Below are 18255 nucleotides of genomic sequence, written 5' to 3' on the forward strand. Positions count from 1 at the left end.
GCCCCTCCTTGATTCCCATCTCATCTCCTCCCTCATCTGTCACCCCGCGGCGCCCTGGAAGTGAGGGAGAGGCTAGCTCACACTGGGGTCTGGAAGGTCCTGGTGGCCGACTATGTTCCTTCTAGGAGTGTCTGCGATTTGAAGCAAACACTCTTTTATATGGCAGAATGTCCAGAATATGATGTGTAACCAGGGAGCAGGAAGTCCTTCCACAAACAGATCTATCCTCAAGTTTGGGCTGCCCAAGTGTTCAGCAGCCACACCAAGGCCCCAGGCCCTGCAAAGCGTGGTGGCCTCATGGTGCCAGGGCCTGGGAGCTTCCCTGGATCCCACCCTTGATCTGAGGTTCCCTGTGCCTGTGCCCTGTTCCCAGCAACTCCTGACCATGAAGCCTGTAGGAAGAGGAAGGTTCAGATCCCTGTAGTAAGAGGAAAGTTCAGATCCCTTGATGAGGGACCCTCAGCCTCCTGCCTAGGGACCACTACTCTAGCTTTACCCAGCCATTCTTGTTTCTCCTTGGCAGCTTCGGGACAAGTTTCAAGAGATGACCCTGCGCATTGCAGAAATGTGGCTGGGGACAAACAAAGACTGGAAAGTGGGAAAGACCAAAATTTTCCTGAAGGTGAGACCCTGAGCATGCATATCCCTAGCCTCCTGAAATGTATGAGCTGGTCTAGTGCCCATTGGGAGGCACTGGCTCACGCATCTTGCTGTGCACCCCAGCCCTGAGGCACCCTGTTGTTGTAGGTAGCTGTGCTGGGGGTAAGGAAGGTAGAAGGAGAATGGGGAGAAGCCAGCCCAGCCTGAGGAAGTCCAGGAGGTGTCTCAGAGCATCCATCTAGGGCAGGGCCTGAGGATAAGGAAGGGCTGCCTCCAAGCCACCTGGCAGAGCAAGAAGGTGCTCAGGGAAGGCTCCCACTATCTCTAGAATAGGCCTTCACCATGCAGGAGCCACAGTCCGCAGCAGGGAGCTTTGTCTAAGCCTGGGGAAGGTCTGCATCTGCAGAGCCCCAGAGAGCTGGCACTTCAGTGGAAGGAGGCAGTGCGTTGACCCCCTTACCTATGAGAGCTTGTCTTTAGGCAGGTATGTGCAGGCAGCACCATCACCTACTCTCACTTCCTTCCTACCCAACTTACTGGGAGGCCATAGGGCACACAGAAGCAGCTGAGTGGCTTAACTGGCTTTCAGGCCCTCCGGGATTGCCAGTTGAAGCAAAGAGCCACTGGGGAGAAAACCTTCCTGTCCCCTATCATCATAAGCCTTGGATGGATGGGCAAATCAAGGAGGAGGAGGAGGAGGAAGAGAAGGTCAGGTCAAGAGGACACTCTGCAGCCACCCCAGCACCATACCCCATCCCTGCCGCCCCTTCCTGAGTCCGCCACTCCTCCTCTTCCCACAGAGAGCCCTCCCTCATCTGTCCTCAGAGGGACTTCCTGGCTCCACCCTCTAGCTAGTCCATCCATCCATCTGTCTATGCATTAGTTAGGCCTGTGCTGGGGCTTGGGGCTCAGACATGAAGGAAGAAACAGAGAGCTTTTAGATTCTGTTGGGGAGGTGAAGTTGACAGAGGGCAGGCATCTGCCCAGGAGAGTGACGCACCCATCAAGGGCCACAGGCATAAAGAGGGGTATATAGTGTGGGTGGGTGGTCAAGGACAGGGGGAGGAAAGTGCCCACCCCTCCGTCTCTCTTCCTCCATGGCTGCTCTTTGAGATCTAGTCCATGTCTGTGTCCCTAGTGCCCACCTAGGCACACCAAAAGGCTCAATGCTTGCTGGAGGCAGGAAGGGCCTGCAAGCTTCTGACCTCTTCTCACCAGTTGCCAAAGGCTGTGCTGCTCTCTGTTCTACAAAGACAGTCCTTGCCTTCTGGGGGCTAGGATGGCAGGCCTGGGGCATAGGGATCAGGGGAGCACTGCTGTGGGCCAGCGAAAGTCACACTCAGGGATGAATTTAACAATATGAATCCTACTCAAAGAGTTAGGGGAACATTTTTCTATTGAAACAAGCATGAATGCACAGTTCATATAAATTTGGGGAAATAATACTTCAGGGAAATTTTTTTGCTGCTCTCTTGGGTTCTCCAGAGCAGAAATGAAATTTGCCAGATTGAATTAATAAGAAGAGCTAAAATTGTGAAGTTCCTGGATTGAGGCTGGGAAGTGTAGCTGCAGCTCCCTTTTCTGAGCCACATCAGGGTCAGTTTGAGGGCCCCAGGCCCCACTTGGCCTCCCAGGGGCACATGTGGGAAAAGTCTGAGAAACCCTGACTTCTGGAGACAGAGCCATGGTTGGTGTATAGGGTGTCCAGGTTTGGGTATAGGGTGAGGAGTGGCAGCTACATGATGAGATTTCTCCTGTCCCAGGATAACCACGACACTCTGCTGGAGGTACAGAGGAGCCAGGCCCTGGAAAAAGCAGCAATTAGCATCCAGAGAGTCCTGCGAGGCTACAAATACAGGTACCACCTACACCCCAAGTCCCTTCCCAGCCCGCACACCTGTCCATCGTGTGCCCTAGGAGGGCCTGCAGCCCCCAAACCAGGAACACATGTTCCCTCTGGTTCCTTCCTATGGGTAACTGTGGCACAAGATCTCTCAGGACCTCCTGACCAGGAACACTGGAGCCTGTGCTGGCCAGAGAATTCTAATACATTATTTGAATGGATTTTTTTGGGGGGGTGGGTGCGGGGAGGGCTTGGGGAATCCTCTACATAAGCAAGAGTCAAATAAAGTGTCATCTGTGGTTTCTATTATATTTTGATGTTCTCCTTTAATTGTTTTAGAGAGAATATGGGTTTGGCCTCATGAAGTGGTTGGTTTTGGAGGGAAGAAAATAACTCTCTTTGACTTAATTCCCTGGTCAGTAAGAAGATAACACTTGAATTTCAGTCCAGGTTCAAAAAATTAGAAATATTAACCACCTCTGTCATGCTAACCAAGTCCACAGTGCTCGTCCCTGCACTATCCCATCCGCTTATCACCAACCATAGGAAGGACTAGAAACCCAGACGTGAGAAAATGGAAGAGAGCAGCCAACCCAGGAAAACGGAGGCTATGGGCACCTTTGCATAGGGTCATGAGGCAGGCAGGTGTGGCTTGGAAGGCCAGACCATGGTAACACTAATCTCATCAGCAGCCAGCATCAGGCAAGCAATTGTCAACCAATGGTCATTGATGGCAATTCAGTAACAACAGAAATCCTCAATTTGGGGCGCAGTGAAGAATCCCCAATTTTTATTCAGTGCAAACAGCTCAAATGCCATACAGTTCACATGAATTTTGTAATAGAGCACGGCTACAGAACAAAACAGTTGTGATACAGCTCAACAGTGTTACAACTCAATTATGAAACAGCATGGCTGTGGAACAGCACTGCTTTGAGGCAGTCCTCAAGCAAGGTGACCCTGGGACGAAGCCCCTATCTGAATAGACAGCTCTGCTCTGCTCCACCCCACTCTGCTCCATTCTGTTCCAGCAGGACGTCTTTGGTGTTTGAGTTCTAGCCAGGGAAATGCAGGGTGCAGTCTTTGGTGGAAAGAGAGTGTGCTCCCCAGGCCAGAGGAGAGCTGACATATAGAGAGAAATCCCCATCCCTAGTCCCTGCTTGGTCTCTCTTCATACGAATGAGGACTCCATATCCTCACAGTTTGATCCAAAAGCACTGTCCTAATTGGTCAGAACGGAGCTCCTCTGATTGGTTGGTGAAGATGCTAATGAGGAAATAGTTATGTAGCGCCATTGGAAAGGGAAAGTCTCATTCCTATTGGTTGAAAAATGATTCCAGGAACTCCTTTATAATGGTGGACTTAGCCAACAGGGACATAGTACAGGCAGGCAGTTCAGTGCAGGCTTTTCTCTGAAGCACAGCTCGCATGAGAGGCCCCAGTTTAGCAATGGCTGCTAGGCTCTGTTTATAAATTTGAGCCCAGTTAGCCACCAGGAGCCCTTCTTGACAGGTGCATTCATTCTCGGGGTCTACACAGTGATGCACAGGTTACCTTCCCAGAATGGTCAGACAGGCAGGGTGGCCACCCTCACTTCTGATGCATTTTTAATTAAACTTTTTTATTTCGAGATATTTGTAGATTCATGTACAGTTGTAAGAAATAACACAGAGATCTCATGTACCCTTCACCCAGTTTCCCCCAGTGGTAACATCTTGAAAAATGATAGCACAATATCACAACCAGAATATTGACATGGATAGGTCAAGACAGAACATTTCTATCATCACAAGGGTTCCTCATGCTGTACTTTTATGGCCACACCTACCTCCTTCCCACCTCACCCCCTTCTTAACCTCTAGCAACCATAGGCATACCTCAGAGATATCGTTGGTTTTATCCAGACCTCCACGATAAAGCACTATATTGCAATAAATTTGAGTCACATTTTTTTTATTTCCCAGTGCATATAAAAGTCATGTTTACATTATATTGTACAGTATAATAATAATGAAAAAGTTTGAAATACTATGAGAATTACCAAAATGTGACACAGAAACAGAAAGTGAATAGATGCTGTTGGAAAAATTGTGCCAATAGACTTGTTTGATGCAGGTTTGCCACAAACCTTCAATTCATAGAAAACACAATATCTATGAAGCACAATAAAGCAAAACTCAGTGAAACAAGATAACCTGCACTTATCTGTTCTCCATTTCTGCAATTTTGTCACTTGAAGAATATTATGTAAAAGGGATTATATAGCCCATAGCTTATAGGATTGACTTTTTTTACAGTCAGCATAATTCTCTGGAGATTCATCCAAGTTGTGGCATGCATCATGTTTTGTTCCTTTTTGTTGCTGAGTAGTATTCCATGGTATGGATGTTCTACGTTTTGTTCTACCATTCACTAGTTGAAGGACATCTGGGCTGTTTCTAGTGTTCAGCTTTTACAAATAAAGTGCTATGAACATTTGTGTACAAGTTTTTGTGTGAACATAAGTTGTCATTTTTCCAGCATAAAGGCCTAGGAATGCAATTGCTAGGTCATATGGTTGTTACATGTTTCATGATTCAAGAAACTGCCAACTGTCTTCCAGAGTGGCTGTATCACTTTACTTTTTCATCAGCAATGTATGAGTTATTCTGTCACTTTTTAATTTTAGTTATTCTGATAGGTGGAAATGATATCTCATTGTGGCTTTAATTTGTTTCCCTAAAGACTAATTATGTTGAACATCTTTTCATGTGCTTATTTACCATATGTATACATCTTCTTTGGCAAAATTGTGCATGTCATTTGCCCTTTTTCTAATTAGAGTCTTCACTGAGTTTCAAAAATTCTTATATACATTCTACATACTAGTCCTTTGTTGGATATGTGGTTTGCAAATATCTTCTCCCAGTCTATAGCTTCTCTTTTATCCTCTTAAGAGGGTCCTTCTAGAGAAAAAGTTTTTAGTTTTGATGAATTTCAGTTTATAAAATTTCCCCTTTATGGATCATGCTTTTGATGTCAAGTCTAAGAATTCTTTGCCAGATGATTTCTCCTATGGTTTTTCTAAAAGTTTTGTAGTTTTACATTTTACATTTAGGTCAACGATCCATTTTCTGTTTTTTTCCCCACAATTTAAAACCTATGAATTGTTTATTTCTGGAATTTTTTATTTAATATTTTTGGGCCATGGTTGACCACTGGTAACTGAATCTGTGGGAAGTAAAACCCAAATAAGGAGGTATACTACTGTATATCGGTGCTGTAGTATAATAAATGTCAGAATCCCCCCTCTTCTCCCTCCTTCTCAAATACCCCATGGAACATTAGTATAAAAGCATAAAACCATTTCCAGGGCTGGTGGTGATGTTCAGTGACATTTTATGCAGCCCCACATGGAAAGGAAATCTAGGGCAGCTACATTCAGTTTTTTTAAAAAAATTAAGTTTATTGGGATGACATTGGTTAATAACATTATATAAGTTTCAAGTGTACAATTCTATAATTATAATTCATTATCTGTATATTGCATTGTGTACTGACCATCCAAAGTCTAGTCTCCCTCTGTCACCGTAAATTTGACCCCCCTTTACCCTCTTCAACTTCCCTCTACCCTTCTTTTCCTCTGGTAACCTTCATATTGTTGTCTGTGTCTATGAATTTATTTGTTTTGTTTGTTGCTTTCTGTTTTATATCCCACATATGAGTGAAATCATATTGTTCTTGTACTCTTCCATCTGACTTATTTCACTTAGCATGATACTCTCAAGATCTATCCATGTTGTCACAAATGGCAGTATTTCATCTTTTCTTATAACTGAGTAGTAGTCCATTGTATATATGTGCCACATCTTTATCCAATCATCCATCGAAGGACATTTAGGTTGCTTCCATGTGTTGGCTACCATGTATAATGCTGTAGTGAACATAGAGATACATATATCCTTATGAATAAATCTTTTCAAAATTTTCAGGCAGATATCCACAAGAGGAATCATTGGGTCATGTGGGAGCTCTATTTTTAATTTTTTGAGGATCCTCCTCCATACTATTTGCCATAATGGCTGTACCAATTTACATTCCCATGAGCAGTGTATGAAAGTTTCTTTTTCTACAAATCCTCTCCAACAGTTGTTATTTCTTGTCTTGTTGGTAATTGCCATTCTCACAGTTGTGAGGTGGTATCTCATTGTGGTTTAGATTTGCATTTCCCTTATGCCTACTGAAATTGAGCATCTTTTCATATATCTGTTGTCCATTTGTATGTCTTCTTGGGAAAAGGGTTTGTTCATTTTTTAATAGGAGTGTTTGTTGTTGAGTTGTGTGAGTTTTTTATATATTTTGAATATTAGTTCCTTATCGGAGATATTGTTTGCAAATATCTTCTCTCATTTGGTTGCCTTTTGTTTTGTTGATGGTTTCTTTGCTGTGCAGAGAAACAGTTCAGTTTGGTGTAGTTCCATGTATTTATTTTTGTTTTTATTTCCTTTGCTTTTGGGTTCAAGTTCATAAAATCCTTTCTGAGACCAAGGTCCGTAAGTTTAGTACCTATGTTTTCTTCTATATATTTTATTACTTAGGGTATTATATTCATCTTTAATCCATTTTGAGTTAATTTTTGTGTATAACATCAAATAGCAGCTCTCTTTTCTCCTCTGTATGTTTTTGGCTCATTTTTTGAAAATTAGTTGCCCATATACATGTGGGTTTATTTCTGGTCTCAATTCTGTCCCACTGGTCTGTGTGTCTGTTTTTCTGCCAATACCATACTGTTCTGATTATTGTAGCTTTGTAGTATAATTTGAAGTCAGGGAGTGTGATACCCCTGGATTTGTTCTTTTTTATCAGGATTGCTTTAGCTATTCAGTGTCTTTTGCAGTTCCATATAAATTTATGATGTTTTTCTATTTATCTGAAAAATACCATTAGGATTTTGATGGGGATTGCATTAAATCTGTATATTGCTTTAGGTAATATGGCATTTTAACTATGGTGATTCATCCAATCCATGAACACAAAATATTTTTCCATTTTTTGTATGTCTTCTTCAATTTCTTTCAACAATGTCTTGTAGTTTTCAGTGTTTAGTTTCTTCACATCCTTTGTTAAGTTTATTTCTAAGCATTTTATTCTTTTTGTTGCAATTGCAAATAGAAATTTAAAAAAAGTTCTGATATTTCCTTGTTAGTATATAGAAATGTAATGGGTTTTTGTACATTGGTTTTGTATTTTACAACTCTACTGTATTTGTTGTTTCTAGTAGTTTTTTTTCTTTTTTCTTTTTTCTTTTTTTTTTTTTTTTTTTTTTTGGTGGAGTCTTTAGGGTTTTCCATATAAAGAATCATGTCATCTGCAAAAAGTGACAATTTTACTTCATTCCCAATTTGGATGCCTTTTATTTCTTTCTCTTGCTTGATTGCTCTGGCTAGGACTTCCAGTACTATGTTGAATAACAGTGGTAAAGTGGGCATCTTGTCTTGTTTCTGATCTTAGAGGAAAAGCTTTCAGTTTTTCACCACTGAATATGATTTTAGCTGTCATACATGGCCTTTATTATGTTGAAGTACTTTCCTTCTATACCCATTTTATTGAGTGTGTTAATAATACTTGGATGTCGTATCTCGTCAAATTCTTTTTCTGCATCTATTGATTTGATCATATGATTTTTATTCTTAATTTTGTTAATGCGGTGTATCGCATTGATCGATTTGTATATGTTGAACCATCCTTGCACTCCTGCAATGAACCCCACTTGACTCTGATGTATTATCTTTTTAATGTATTGTTGAATTCAGTTTGTTAGTATTTTGTTTAGAATTTTCGCATCTATATTCAGCAGAGATATAGGCCTATAATTTCCATTTTTTGTGTTTTCCTCACCAGGTTTTGGTATCAGGGTAATGTTGGCCTCATACAATGAGTTAGGAAGTATTGCCTCTTCAGTTTTTTGGAAGAGTTTGAGAAGGACTGGTATTAAGTCATCTTTGAATGTTTGGTAGAATTCTCTAATAAAGCCATTAGGTCCTGAACTTTTACTTTATAGGAGGATTTTGATGATTGTTTTGTTTTCCTTGTTGTTGATTGGTCTATTTAGATTTTCTAGTTATACATGATTCAGTCTAGGAAAGTTATATATTTCTAAGAACTTGTCCATTTCTTCTAAGTTATAGAATTTGGTGGCATATAGCCTCAAATAGTATTCTTCTATAGTCCTTTGTATTTCTATGGTGTTCGTTGTAATTTCTCCTCTTTCATTTCTAATTTAGTTTGCGTCTTTTCTCTTTTTTCCTTAGTGAGTCTAGCCATAGGTTTGTTGGTTTTATTAATTTTTTTCAAAAAGCCCACTCTTTGTTGAATTATTTTTTCTATTGTCTTTTTGTTCTCTATTTTGTTTAATTCCGTTCTAATTTTTATTACTTCTTTCCTTCAACTGACTTTGAACTTTATTTGTTGTTCTATTTCTAGTTCTCTAAGGTATTATGTTAGGTTGTTTATTTGAGTTTTTTCTTGTTTCTTGAGGTAGGCCTTAATGCTACAAACTTCCCTCTTATTTCCACTTTTGCTACATTCCAATAATTTTGATGTTATATTTTTATTCTTATTTGTCTCTATGCATTTTTCAATCTCTTATTTTATTTCTTCTTTGACCTAGTCATTGTTTAGTAGCATATTATTTAATCTCCACATATTTGTGCTTTTTCCAGCTTTCTTTTTGCAGTTGATTTCCAGTTTCAAAGCATTGTGTTCAGAGGATATATTTGGTATATTTCAATCTTATTAAATTTGTTGAGGCTAGTTTTGTGTCCCAACATATGATCTATCCTTGAGAATGCCCCATGTGCACTAGAGAAGAATGTATATTCTGGTGTTCTGGGATGAAAAGCTCTGTAAATATCAATTATGTTCATTTGATCTAATGTGTCATGTAAGGCCAATATTTTTGTATTGATTTTCTGTTTAGATGATCAATAGGGTATTGCTCTCAATAGGGTATTCAGGTCCCCTACTATAATTGTATTTTTTTGTCAGTTTCTCCTCTTAGGTCTGTTAGTAGTTACTTTATATACTTTGGCGCTCCCAGTTTGGTTGCATATATATTAATAAGTATTATGTCTTCTTGATGTATTGTCCTCTTTATCATTATAAAATGTCCATTTTTGTGTCTTGTTACCTTTTTTATCTTGAAATCTATTTTGCGTGATATAAGTACAGCTACATCTGCTTTTCTCTGGATGGCATTTGCTTGGGTTATCATTTTCTATCCCTTCATCTTGAGTCTATGTTTGTAGAGATGTGTCTCTGAAGGCAGCATACAGTTGGATTTTGTTTTTTGATCTAATCTGCTACTCTGTGGCTTTTAATTAGTGAGTTCAGTCCATTTACATTTAGGGTGATACGTGAGGATTTTCTATAGCCATTTTATAGTGAGGATTTGATACGTGAGGATTTTCTATAGCCATTTTATCTTTGTTTTCTAGTAGCTCTGTGTCGCCATTGTTTCTTTCCCTTTGTGTTTCTGTTATTGTAGTTTGGCGATATTCTATAATTCCGCACCACCCCCCCACCATTTTTATGTTATATCTCAGCTCTAGATTTTTGTGTGTGCATGGTTACCATCAGGTTTATGCGAAAAAAGTTTGATATGTACAATAGTCATTTTTCTTCTCATTGCATCTTAACTCCATTCAATGGTGCAAGTTCAGTCTTACCCCCCTTCTTCTTCGTTTTTGTCCCAAATTATCCCTTTTTATGCTGTGCGTTCATTTCCAAATTGCAGTAGCTATTGTCTTCTTTTTTTTTAATGCTTTTATCTCTTTTAGCCTTTGATATTATATTTAAGTGTTTAATACCCTATTCTGAACAAGGGCTGCAATTTCCTGCTCCTGTCTGTTAGTCATATTACTCACCATTTTTTAATCCTTTTGTCTTTTTGTTTCAGGTAGAAGAGCACCTTTCAGCATTTCTTGTAATACCTGTCTTGTGGTGGCAAATTCTCTTAGCTTCCTTATGTTTGGAAAAGCCTTTATTTCTACTTCATATCTAAAGGATAACTTTGCTGAATATATTATTCTTAGCTGATGATCTCTCTCTTTCAGTAATTCGAATATTTGGTTCCTCTCTCTCCTAGGTTATAGAGTTACTGCTGAAAATCTGGTGATTTTCTAATGAGATGTCCTTATATGTTACTGTCTTCTTTTTCCTCTAGCAGCCTTGAGAATTCTGTCTCTCATTAATTTTTGACAGTTTTAATATACTGTGCATGGAGAAGGCCTTTTTGGATTGAGATAATAAAATGTTCTGTTTGCTCCTTGAATTTGAGGATCCAGTTCTGTCCATAGGTTTGGGAAGTTTTCATTGATTATTTGTTCGAATGGGCTCGCTGTTTCCTTCTCTCTCTCTTCTCCTTCTGGTATACCCATTATTCTTATATTGCTCTTTCTAATGGAGTCAGATAGTTCTTGTGTAGAGTTCTTTCATTTTTTTCACTCCTGATTCTCTTTCTTCTTCCACCTGAGTCATTTCTAGATGTCTGTCTTCAATATCATTAATTCTTTCCTCCACCTGGTCTGCTCTATTTCCTAAACTCCCTAGTTCATTCTTCATCTCATTTATTGAGTTTAACTTCAGAATTCCTATTTGGTTCTTTTTTATAGTTTCAGTCTCTTTGGTGAAGTACTTCTTTTGTTTGTTGATTTTATTTCTTTCTAAGCTCATTGAATTACTTTTCTCAGTTTTGTATCTTGTTGAGTTTTTTCAGAACTGCAATTTTGAATTCTCTGTCGTTTAAATCAAAGTCTTCCATACCTTTAAGTTTATTTTCTGGAGGTTTTAAATTTTATTTCTGAATTCCCTTGTTACCTTGGCTTTTCATTGTGCTTGATGGATTATTTCTCTGCCTGGGCATTTGTGAGAATAAAATCTTTTTTTTTTTTAAAGACTTTGATACTTCACTGTTTAGCTGGTAAATAAGTAGAGGTCTTTCTCTTGTTTTCCAATAGGTGGTGCTGAAGTGCAAGTTTTTACTTTTACTTTTACCTGCACTACTGGGGCTTCTGGGATATCTGTAGGGAGGTGTCACCTCAGCTGTGGAAAATACCCCATATTCCCTGAGGAAGTGGGCATCCCCTTAATGAGATGATTGCTCTGGACTCAGGGCACCAATCCTGAGGTTAGAAGTGGTGAGCAATGGGTCTCCTGGCCTGTGTGTTCTCAGTGCCACCTTCCTATAGCTAGAAGCTACTGGCAGAGCTGCTCTGTCAGGGTTGACCCAGCTGCCTCTACCAGGCTGTGACACGATGGGTGGGGGAGGGGTGGGAAGGAGGAAGTATTCGAATGTTTGAGGCTCTGTTTCTTCTAGTGGTTTAGCTGCAATAAGCACAGACCACTTAGGCTGGAAAGTTTTTTCAAGTCCTTTCACGATCTGCTGAATGAGGATTTTACTGCAGGGCAGGCCACAAGAGGAAGGGGTGGGCAGGTTCCCACATCTACAGAATCTTTTGTCTGATGATGGAAGGTTGTGAAATACTGATACCCTTTGCACTGTTTGTCTGCCCCTGACCCTGGCTCAGCCTCAATGTGTGCTGGCCACCCAGACCTAAGTGCTGTCTCTGCCCCTCTGATCTGCTCAGTGAGAGTTGCACCCCAACCCTTCCCTGCTCTTGGGTTCACTGGGCCTTGGCCAGTGCTGGAATGTGTGCATCTCCTGTCTCTGCCCAGCCCCTGACACTTCAACCCTGGTCTTATCTCCCCTCTTTGCTCTGACATGCCCACCTTCAGATGTCTCAATGCTTGGATCTCTCAGATGTGTTTGTGTGTTGAGCAGAGAATCCTTTGTTGAATTATAGCTGTCCAACTTGTTGTAACTTCAAAAGGAGAGACCTAGAGCTCCTCTCAGGGCTCCATGCTGCTGACCCATGATTTATTTTCATTTTGCGTTAATTTTTAATAAGGTGTGAGACTTAGGTCAAGGTATTTTATTTTTTATTTTTTATTTTTGCTATAGATGTTGCTCCAGCGTCATCCTTTCTTCAATGTATTAGTTTTGCACTTTATCAAAAAAATCAGTCGCAAAAATTTGTGGATCTATTTCTGTGTTCTCTATTCTGTTCCCTTAATCTATGTGTCTATCCCTCTGCCAATGCCATGCCTTCCTATTGACTGCAGATATACAATAAGTCTTGAAGATGTGTGATTCCTCCTACCTTATTATTTTTTTTCAAAATTGTTTTAGCTATTTTAGGTCCTTTGCCTTTCTATATACATTTTAGAATAATATTTTCCATATCTACAAAAATAATCTTGCTGGCATTTTTGATAGGAATTGCATTGCATATCAATTTTTGGAGAAATGACATCTCTACTATGTTTAGTCTTCCAGTCTACAACCTCCATTTATTTGGGTCTTTTTCGATTTATTTCACCAACGTTTTATAGTTTTCTGCACACAAGCCTTATATATGTTTTGTTAGATTTACACCTAGGTATTTTTTTTTTTGAGAGATTGTAAATTGCACTATTTTTTTTAATTTTAGCATTGACATGTTCATTGCTAGTATATAAAAATATAATTCACTTGTGTGTGTTGACTTTATATCCTGCAACCTTCCTGAACTCACTTACTTTTTATAGATTTCTTGGAATTTTCTATGTAGACAATCATGTCATCTCCAAATAGGGACAGTTTTATTTCTCCTTTCCAATCTGTATGCGTTTTATTTCCTTTTCTTACTGTTTTGCACTGGCCAAGTCTTCCAGTATTATGAGTGGTGAGAGTAGACATTTTTGCTTTATTCCATATCTTAGGGGAAAGCATTCAGTCTGTCGCCATTAAGTATAATAGTAGCTATAGGTTTTTTGTAGATGCTCTTTCTTGAGTTGAGGAAATTTCCAGTATTTCTAGTTTTCTGGGAGTTTTTATCATGAATGGGTTGTTGAAGTCAAAATTTTTTCTGCATCAATTCATATAATCATGTGATTTTTCTTCTTTAGCCTTTTAATATGGTGCATTACATTGATTGGTTTTTGGATATTGAACCAGTCTTGTATCCCTGGAGTAAACCCCACTTGGTCATAATGTATAATTATTTTTATATGTTGCTGAATGCTATTTGCTAATATTTTATTAAGGATTTTTGCATCTATATTCATGAGATCTTTAGTTTAATTCTTTTATATTGTCTTTGCTGGTTTTGGTATCAGAGAAACACTAGCTTCATAAAACAAATTAGAAATTGTTTCTTCCTCTTCTATTTTCTGGAAGATATTGTGTAAAATTTATCAAATTCTTCTTTAAATGTTTGCTAGAATTCTCCAGTGAAAATGTCCAGGCTTAGAGACTTCTTTATGAAGTTTTAAATTACAAATTCTTTAATAGCTGAAAGGCAATTAAAATTATTTTATACTGGGCGAGTTGTGGTAATTTGTAGTTTTTGAGGAATTGGGCCATTTCATCTAAGTTGTCAAATTTACTGTGTAGAGTTATTTTTAGTATTATAGTATTAGTTGTTTTAGTTTAGTATAGTTTATAGTATTAGTTGTTTATAGTGTAGAGTTATTTATAGTCCATTATTGTCATTTTGATGTCTGCAGATTCTGTAATGATACTCTCTATTTCATTCTTGAATTGGCAATTAGTGTCTTCTCTCTTTTCTTTGACAGTCATGATAGAGGTTTGTCAATCTTATTAAGCTTTTCAAAGAACCAGCATTTGGTTTCATTGATGTTCTCTATTGCTGTTTTGTTTATTAGTTTCCAATTTCATTCATTTATGTTCTTTTTATTATTTCTTTTTTCTTCCAGCTTTGGGTTTATTTTATTCTTTTTTTCCTAGATTCCTGAGGAAGACCTTAAATTTAAAGCTTTTTCTCCATTCGAATATAAAGTGCTATAAATCTCCCTCTGAGCACTGCTTTAGCTGTACCTCACAATTTTTGATACGTTGTTGTATTTTCATTTTTATTCAGTTCATTTTTTTTTTCATTTTTTAAATTTTCTTTGAGACTTCCTCTTTGGCTTACAGATTATTTAGAAGTATGTTGTTTAGTTTCCAAGTGTTTGGAGATTTTCTTGTTATCTTTCTGTTATTAATTTCTGTTTTGATTCCATTGTGGTCAGAGACACACTCCATACAAGCTAACTTCTTTTAAACATGTCTTTTCTTCAAGATAGGATATGGACTATCTTGGTACATGTTGTAAGAATGCTTGAAAAGATATATATTCTGCTGTTGTAGGGTAGAGTGTTCAAAAAATGTCATTTAGATCCTATTGGTTGTTAGTGGTGTTGAATTCTACATTCTTGCTGATTTTCTGTCTAGTTGTCCTATCAATTATTGAGAAAGAAGTATTGAAGACTTCAACTATAGTTGTAAATTTTTCTATTTTTCATTTTAGTTCTATCAGTTTTTGCTTCATACATTTTACAGCTCTGCTGTTCGGAACATACACATTTAGAATTGCTGTCTCTTCTTGATTGGTCTACATTTTTTATTATCATGTAATGTTCCTTTCTGCAATAGAGACACTTTTATTTGTTTATTTGTTTGTTTGTTTATCTCTGTCTCTGTTTTTCCTTTTTTGTGCTCTGAAGTCTACTTTATCTGATTTTAATATAGCCACTCCTGTTTTATTTTGGTTATTGTCTGCATGATGTATATTTTCCATTCTTTTACTTTCAGTCTTCCATTATCATTATATTGTAAGTTTTTAATAGACATTTTTAGATTATTCTGCTAACTTCTGTCTTTTAATTGGTGTAGTTAAGCTTTTTACATGCAATGTAATTATTTACTTTAGAACTTGAGTCTGTCATTTTGCTTTTTTGCTTTCTGTTTGTTCTGTTTTTCATTTCTCTGTTTTCTTTTTCTTACTGTCCTGTGAGTTATTTAAATGTTTTTTTCTTTTTCTTTTAGAATTCCATTGTGATTTATCTTGATATTTTAGGGTGTATCTCTTTTTATAGTTTTTTTAGTGCCCCTAGATATTACATTATATACACAAATTATTGTAGTCTACCGGTGTCATCATTTACCACTTTAAGAAAAATATAAAAACTTTACCTCCCTTTATGCCCATTTACCCTCTCCCATTTCTAATATAATTTTCTCAAATATTTCCTCCACATACATTTAGAACCACATCAGAAAGTGTTACAAATTTTGCTTCAGTCATCAAACATAATTTAGGAAACTCAAAAAGATAGGAGAGCCTATCATATTTGCCAATATTATTGCTTACTCTACTTTTCTTCTTTTCTGACATTCTAAAGTATCTTCTTTTATCATTTTCTTTCCATTTAAAGAACTTCATTTACCCATTCTTTTAGCGTAGGTCTCCTGCAAATCTCAGCATTTTTAGCTTTCCTTTATCTGAAAATGTCTTGATTTTTCCTTTGCCTATAAAGGATATTTTCACTAGATATAAAATTGTGAGTTGACAGTTCTTTTCTTTCAGCCTTTGGAAAATGTTGTATTACTTTTCCTAGCCTCCATGGTTTCTCATGAGAAATCTAAATTATTTTCCCCCTAGAAATAATGTGTTATTTCTCTCTTGTTACTTTCAAGATTTTTGCCTTTAGTTTTCATATATTTGACTATGATGTGTCTTGATGTGGATTTATTTGCATTTATCCAGTTGGAGTTTGTTTCTTGGATCTGTAGGTTTATATCTCTTGCTGAATTTATGAGCTTTTCAGCCATTATTTCTTCTAGTACTTTTTCATCACTGCTTCTTTCTCCTTTCCTAGTAGGACTCCAATAACACAAATATCAAATCTTTTGTTATAACCCCACTGGTGCCTAAGGCTCTGTTCACTCTCCTTCAGTTCATAATTTTGAGTTCACTGATTCTTTCCTCTGTTCTCTCTATTGTGTGCTAAACCCACCCACTGAGTTTCTTTTTATTTCAGTGATTGTATTTTAAGTTCTAAAATTTCAATTTGGTTCTACTTTTTATCTCCTATTTGTTTATTGAGACTTTCTATTTTCTCATTTGTTCCAAATATGTTAATAATTGTTTGTTGGAGCATTTTTTAAATAATGCCTAATAGCTGTGTCATCTCAGTATTGGCATCTGTTGATTGTCTTATTCAAGTTGCTATTTTCCTGTTGTTGTTTTTTTATATATATGATGTTATTTTACACTGAAATATGGGCATTTTGGATATTATGTTTTAAGAGCTATGGGTCTTGTTTAAACATCCTGTTTTAGCTGGCTTCTTCTGACACCATTCTGGCAGGGAAAGGTGGGGGTGCCAGCTGCTTACTGTCAGATGATGGCAAAAGTTCGAGTTCTTCACATGGCCTCCACTGACTCTCAAGGCAGGTAGAGGTTTCTTGTTACTGCTGTCTGAGAATGCGAATTCCAGCTTTTCACTAGGCCTCCACCGATACCACTCTGGCTAAAAGGGCCATAAATGCCTTGTTACTACCGCCAACATGGCCTCCACTGATATCGTAGAGAAAGGAGTAGCCTTATTGCTGAGGGATGATGAAAAGCTTGACTCTCCACTAGGTATCCTGTGACACCACTCCAGCATGGAGGAAGAGGGGCACCACATCACTGCCAAGTGGTGGTGGGAGTCCAGGATCCCCCAGTGATTTACTGACACTTGAGGGATAGGTTCATTACTGCTCATCAAGGATGGTTCCTACTCAGCCTTCTCTGACATGACCCTGGTGAGAGTGGAAGTCTCAGCTCCCCACTTGGCATTTTCTGATGTAGGTGCGGGTGGGACCACAGTTGTTTATGAGATGTTTCACTGGAGTAGACTGGTTATCATCTAAAAGGTTTCTGACTTGCTGAACTGCCACTTTCTGGATCCTTTTGGTAGAGATAGAAGCTTTTCTTGGGGCTTTTTTGGTCTGTGCCCATTGCTATTTCTGGATTGCTGGCTTCTTCAGCTCCTAGTCTGGGGTATATGAGGCAGAAAGAAAAACCCAAAGACTGGGTCTGCCTTTTTCTCTCTACCTTTTAGTGTCTTCTTATGATTGTTTTATATATAATGTCCAGGGCTTTTAGTTGTATTTTGCAGGAGGAATAGGGAAAATTGTGTCTACTCCATCTTCTCAGATATGATTACCATTGATAAGTGGTAATGTTTTGCTGTTCTGGCCAACACAACTAGACAATAAATTTAAGAAAAAGATAGAAACCAGGATTTTTCAACTTCAACATTATTGACTATTTGGATTGTATAACTTTTTGTTGTAGAGGGCTGTCTTGGGCATTATAGAAAATTTAGCAGCATCCCTGGCCTCTACTCACAAGATGCCGGCAGCACCCTCCTCCCCCAACCCCAGCCATAGCAACCAAAAATGTCTCTAGATATTGCCAAATGTGCCTAGGAAGCAGAATCACCCCCAGTTGAGAACTATTGGTTTAAATATTGGAAAAGAGACAAATTAGCTTTATTTTTAGATAATTCAGTTGTTTCCTTTGACCTCATATTAGAATCAGTGTGTGTGTGTGTGTGTGTGTGTGTGTGTGTATACATGCACCAAAAATAATGAATAGGTATACAGATATATATTCTCCACACCCATCAACAAAGATTCTTAATTATACTGGGTAGGGCACAGGCTTCAAGAAATTTTGAAGTTATCCAGATTATTTTTCTTGTTTTTTTCTTTTTTTCCTCAGTTTTATTGAGATATAATTTACATAGAACACTGTTTATGGTGTACACATAATGATTTGACTTACATATATCATGAAATGAGTACCACAATAAGTTTAACTAACATCTAGCATCTCATATAGATTACAAAAAGAAAAAAGAAAATTTTTTCCTTGTGACAAGAACTCTTAGGATTTATT

The 18255-nt window shown here is 38.1% G+C and overlaps 1 protein-coding gene across 1 annotated transcript in view; it reads left to right on the top strand.

The window, feature by feature from the left end:
• Nucleotides 1-18255, top strand: part of MYO7B (myosin VIIB) — a 98372-nt gene that overhangs the window by 51094 nt on the left and 29023 nt on the right. Inside the window, exons 18-19 of the mRNA XM_039851281.1 lie at nt 524-622; nt 2364-2458. Coding sequence (XP_039707215.1) covers nt 524-622; nt 2364-2458 — 194 coding nt within the window. The remainder of the gene's footprint in view (nt 1-523; nt 623-2363; nt 2459-18255) is intronic.

The sequence above is a fragment of the Pteropus medius genome, unplaced genomic scaffold (assembly GCF_902729225.1).
Source record: "Pteropus medius unplaced genomic scaffold, Ma_sr-lr_union100, whole genome shotgun sequence".
Classification (NCBI taxonomy): domain Eukaryota; kingdom Metazoa; phylum Chordata; class Mammalia; order Chiroptera; family Pteropodidae; genus Pteropus; species Pteropus medius.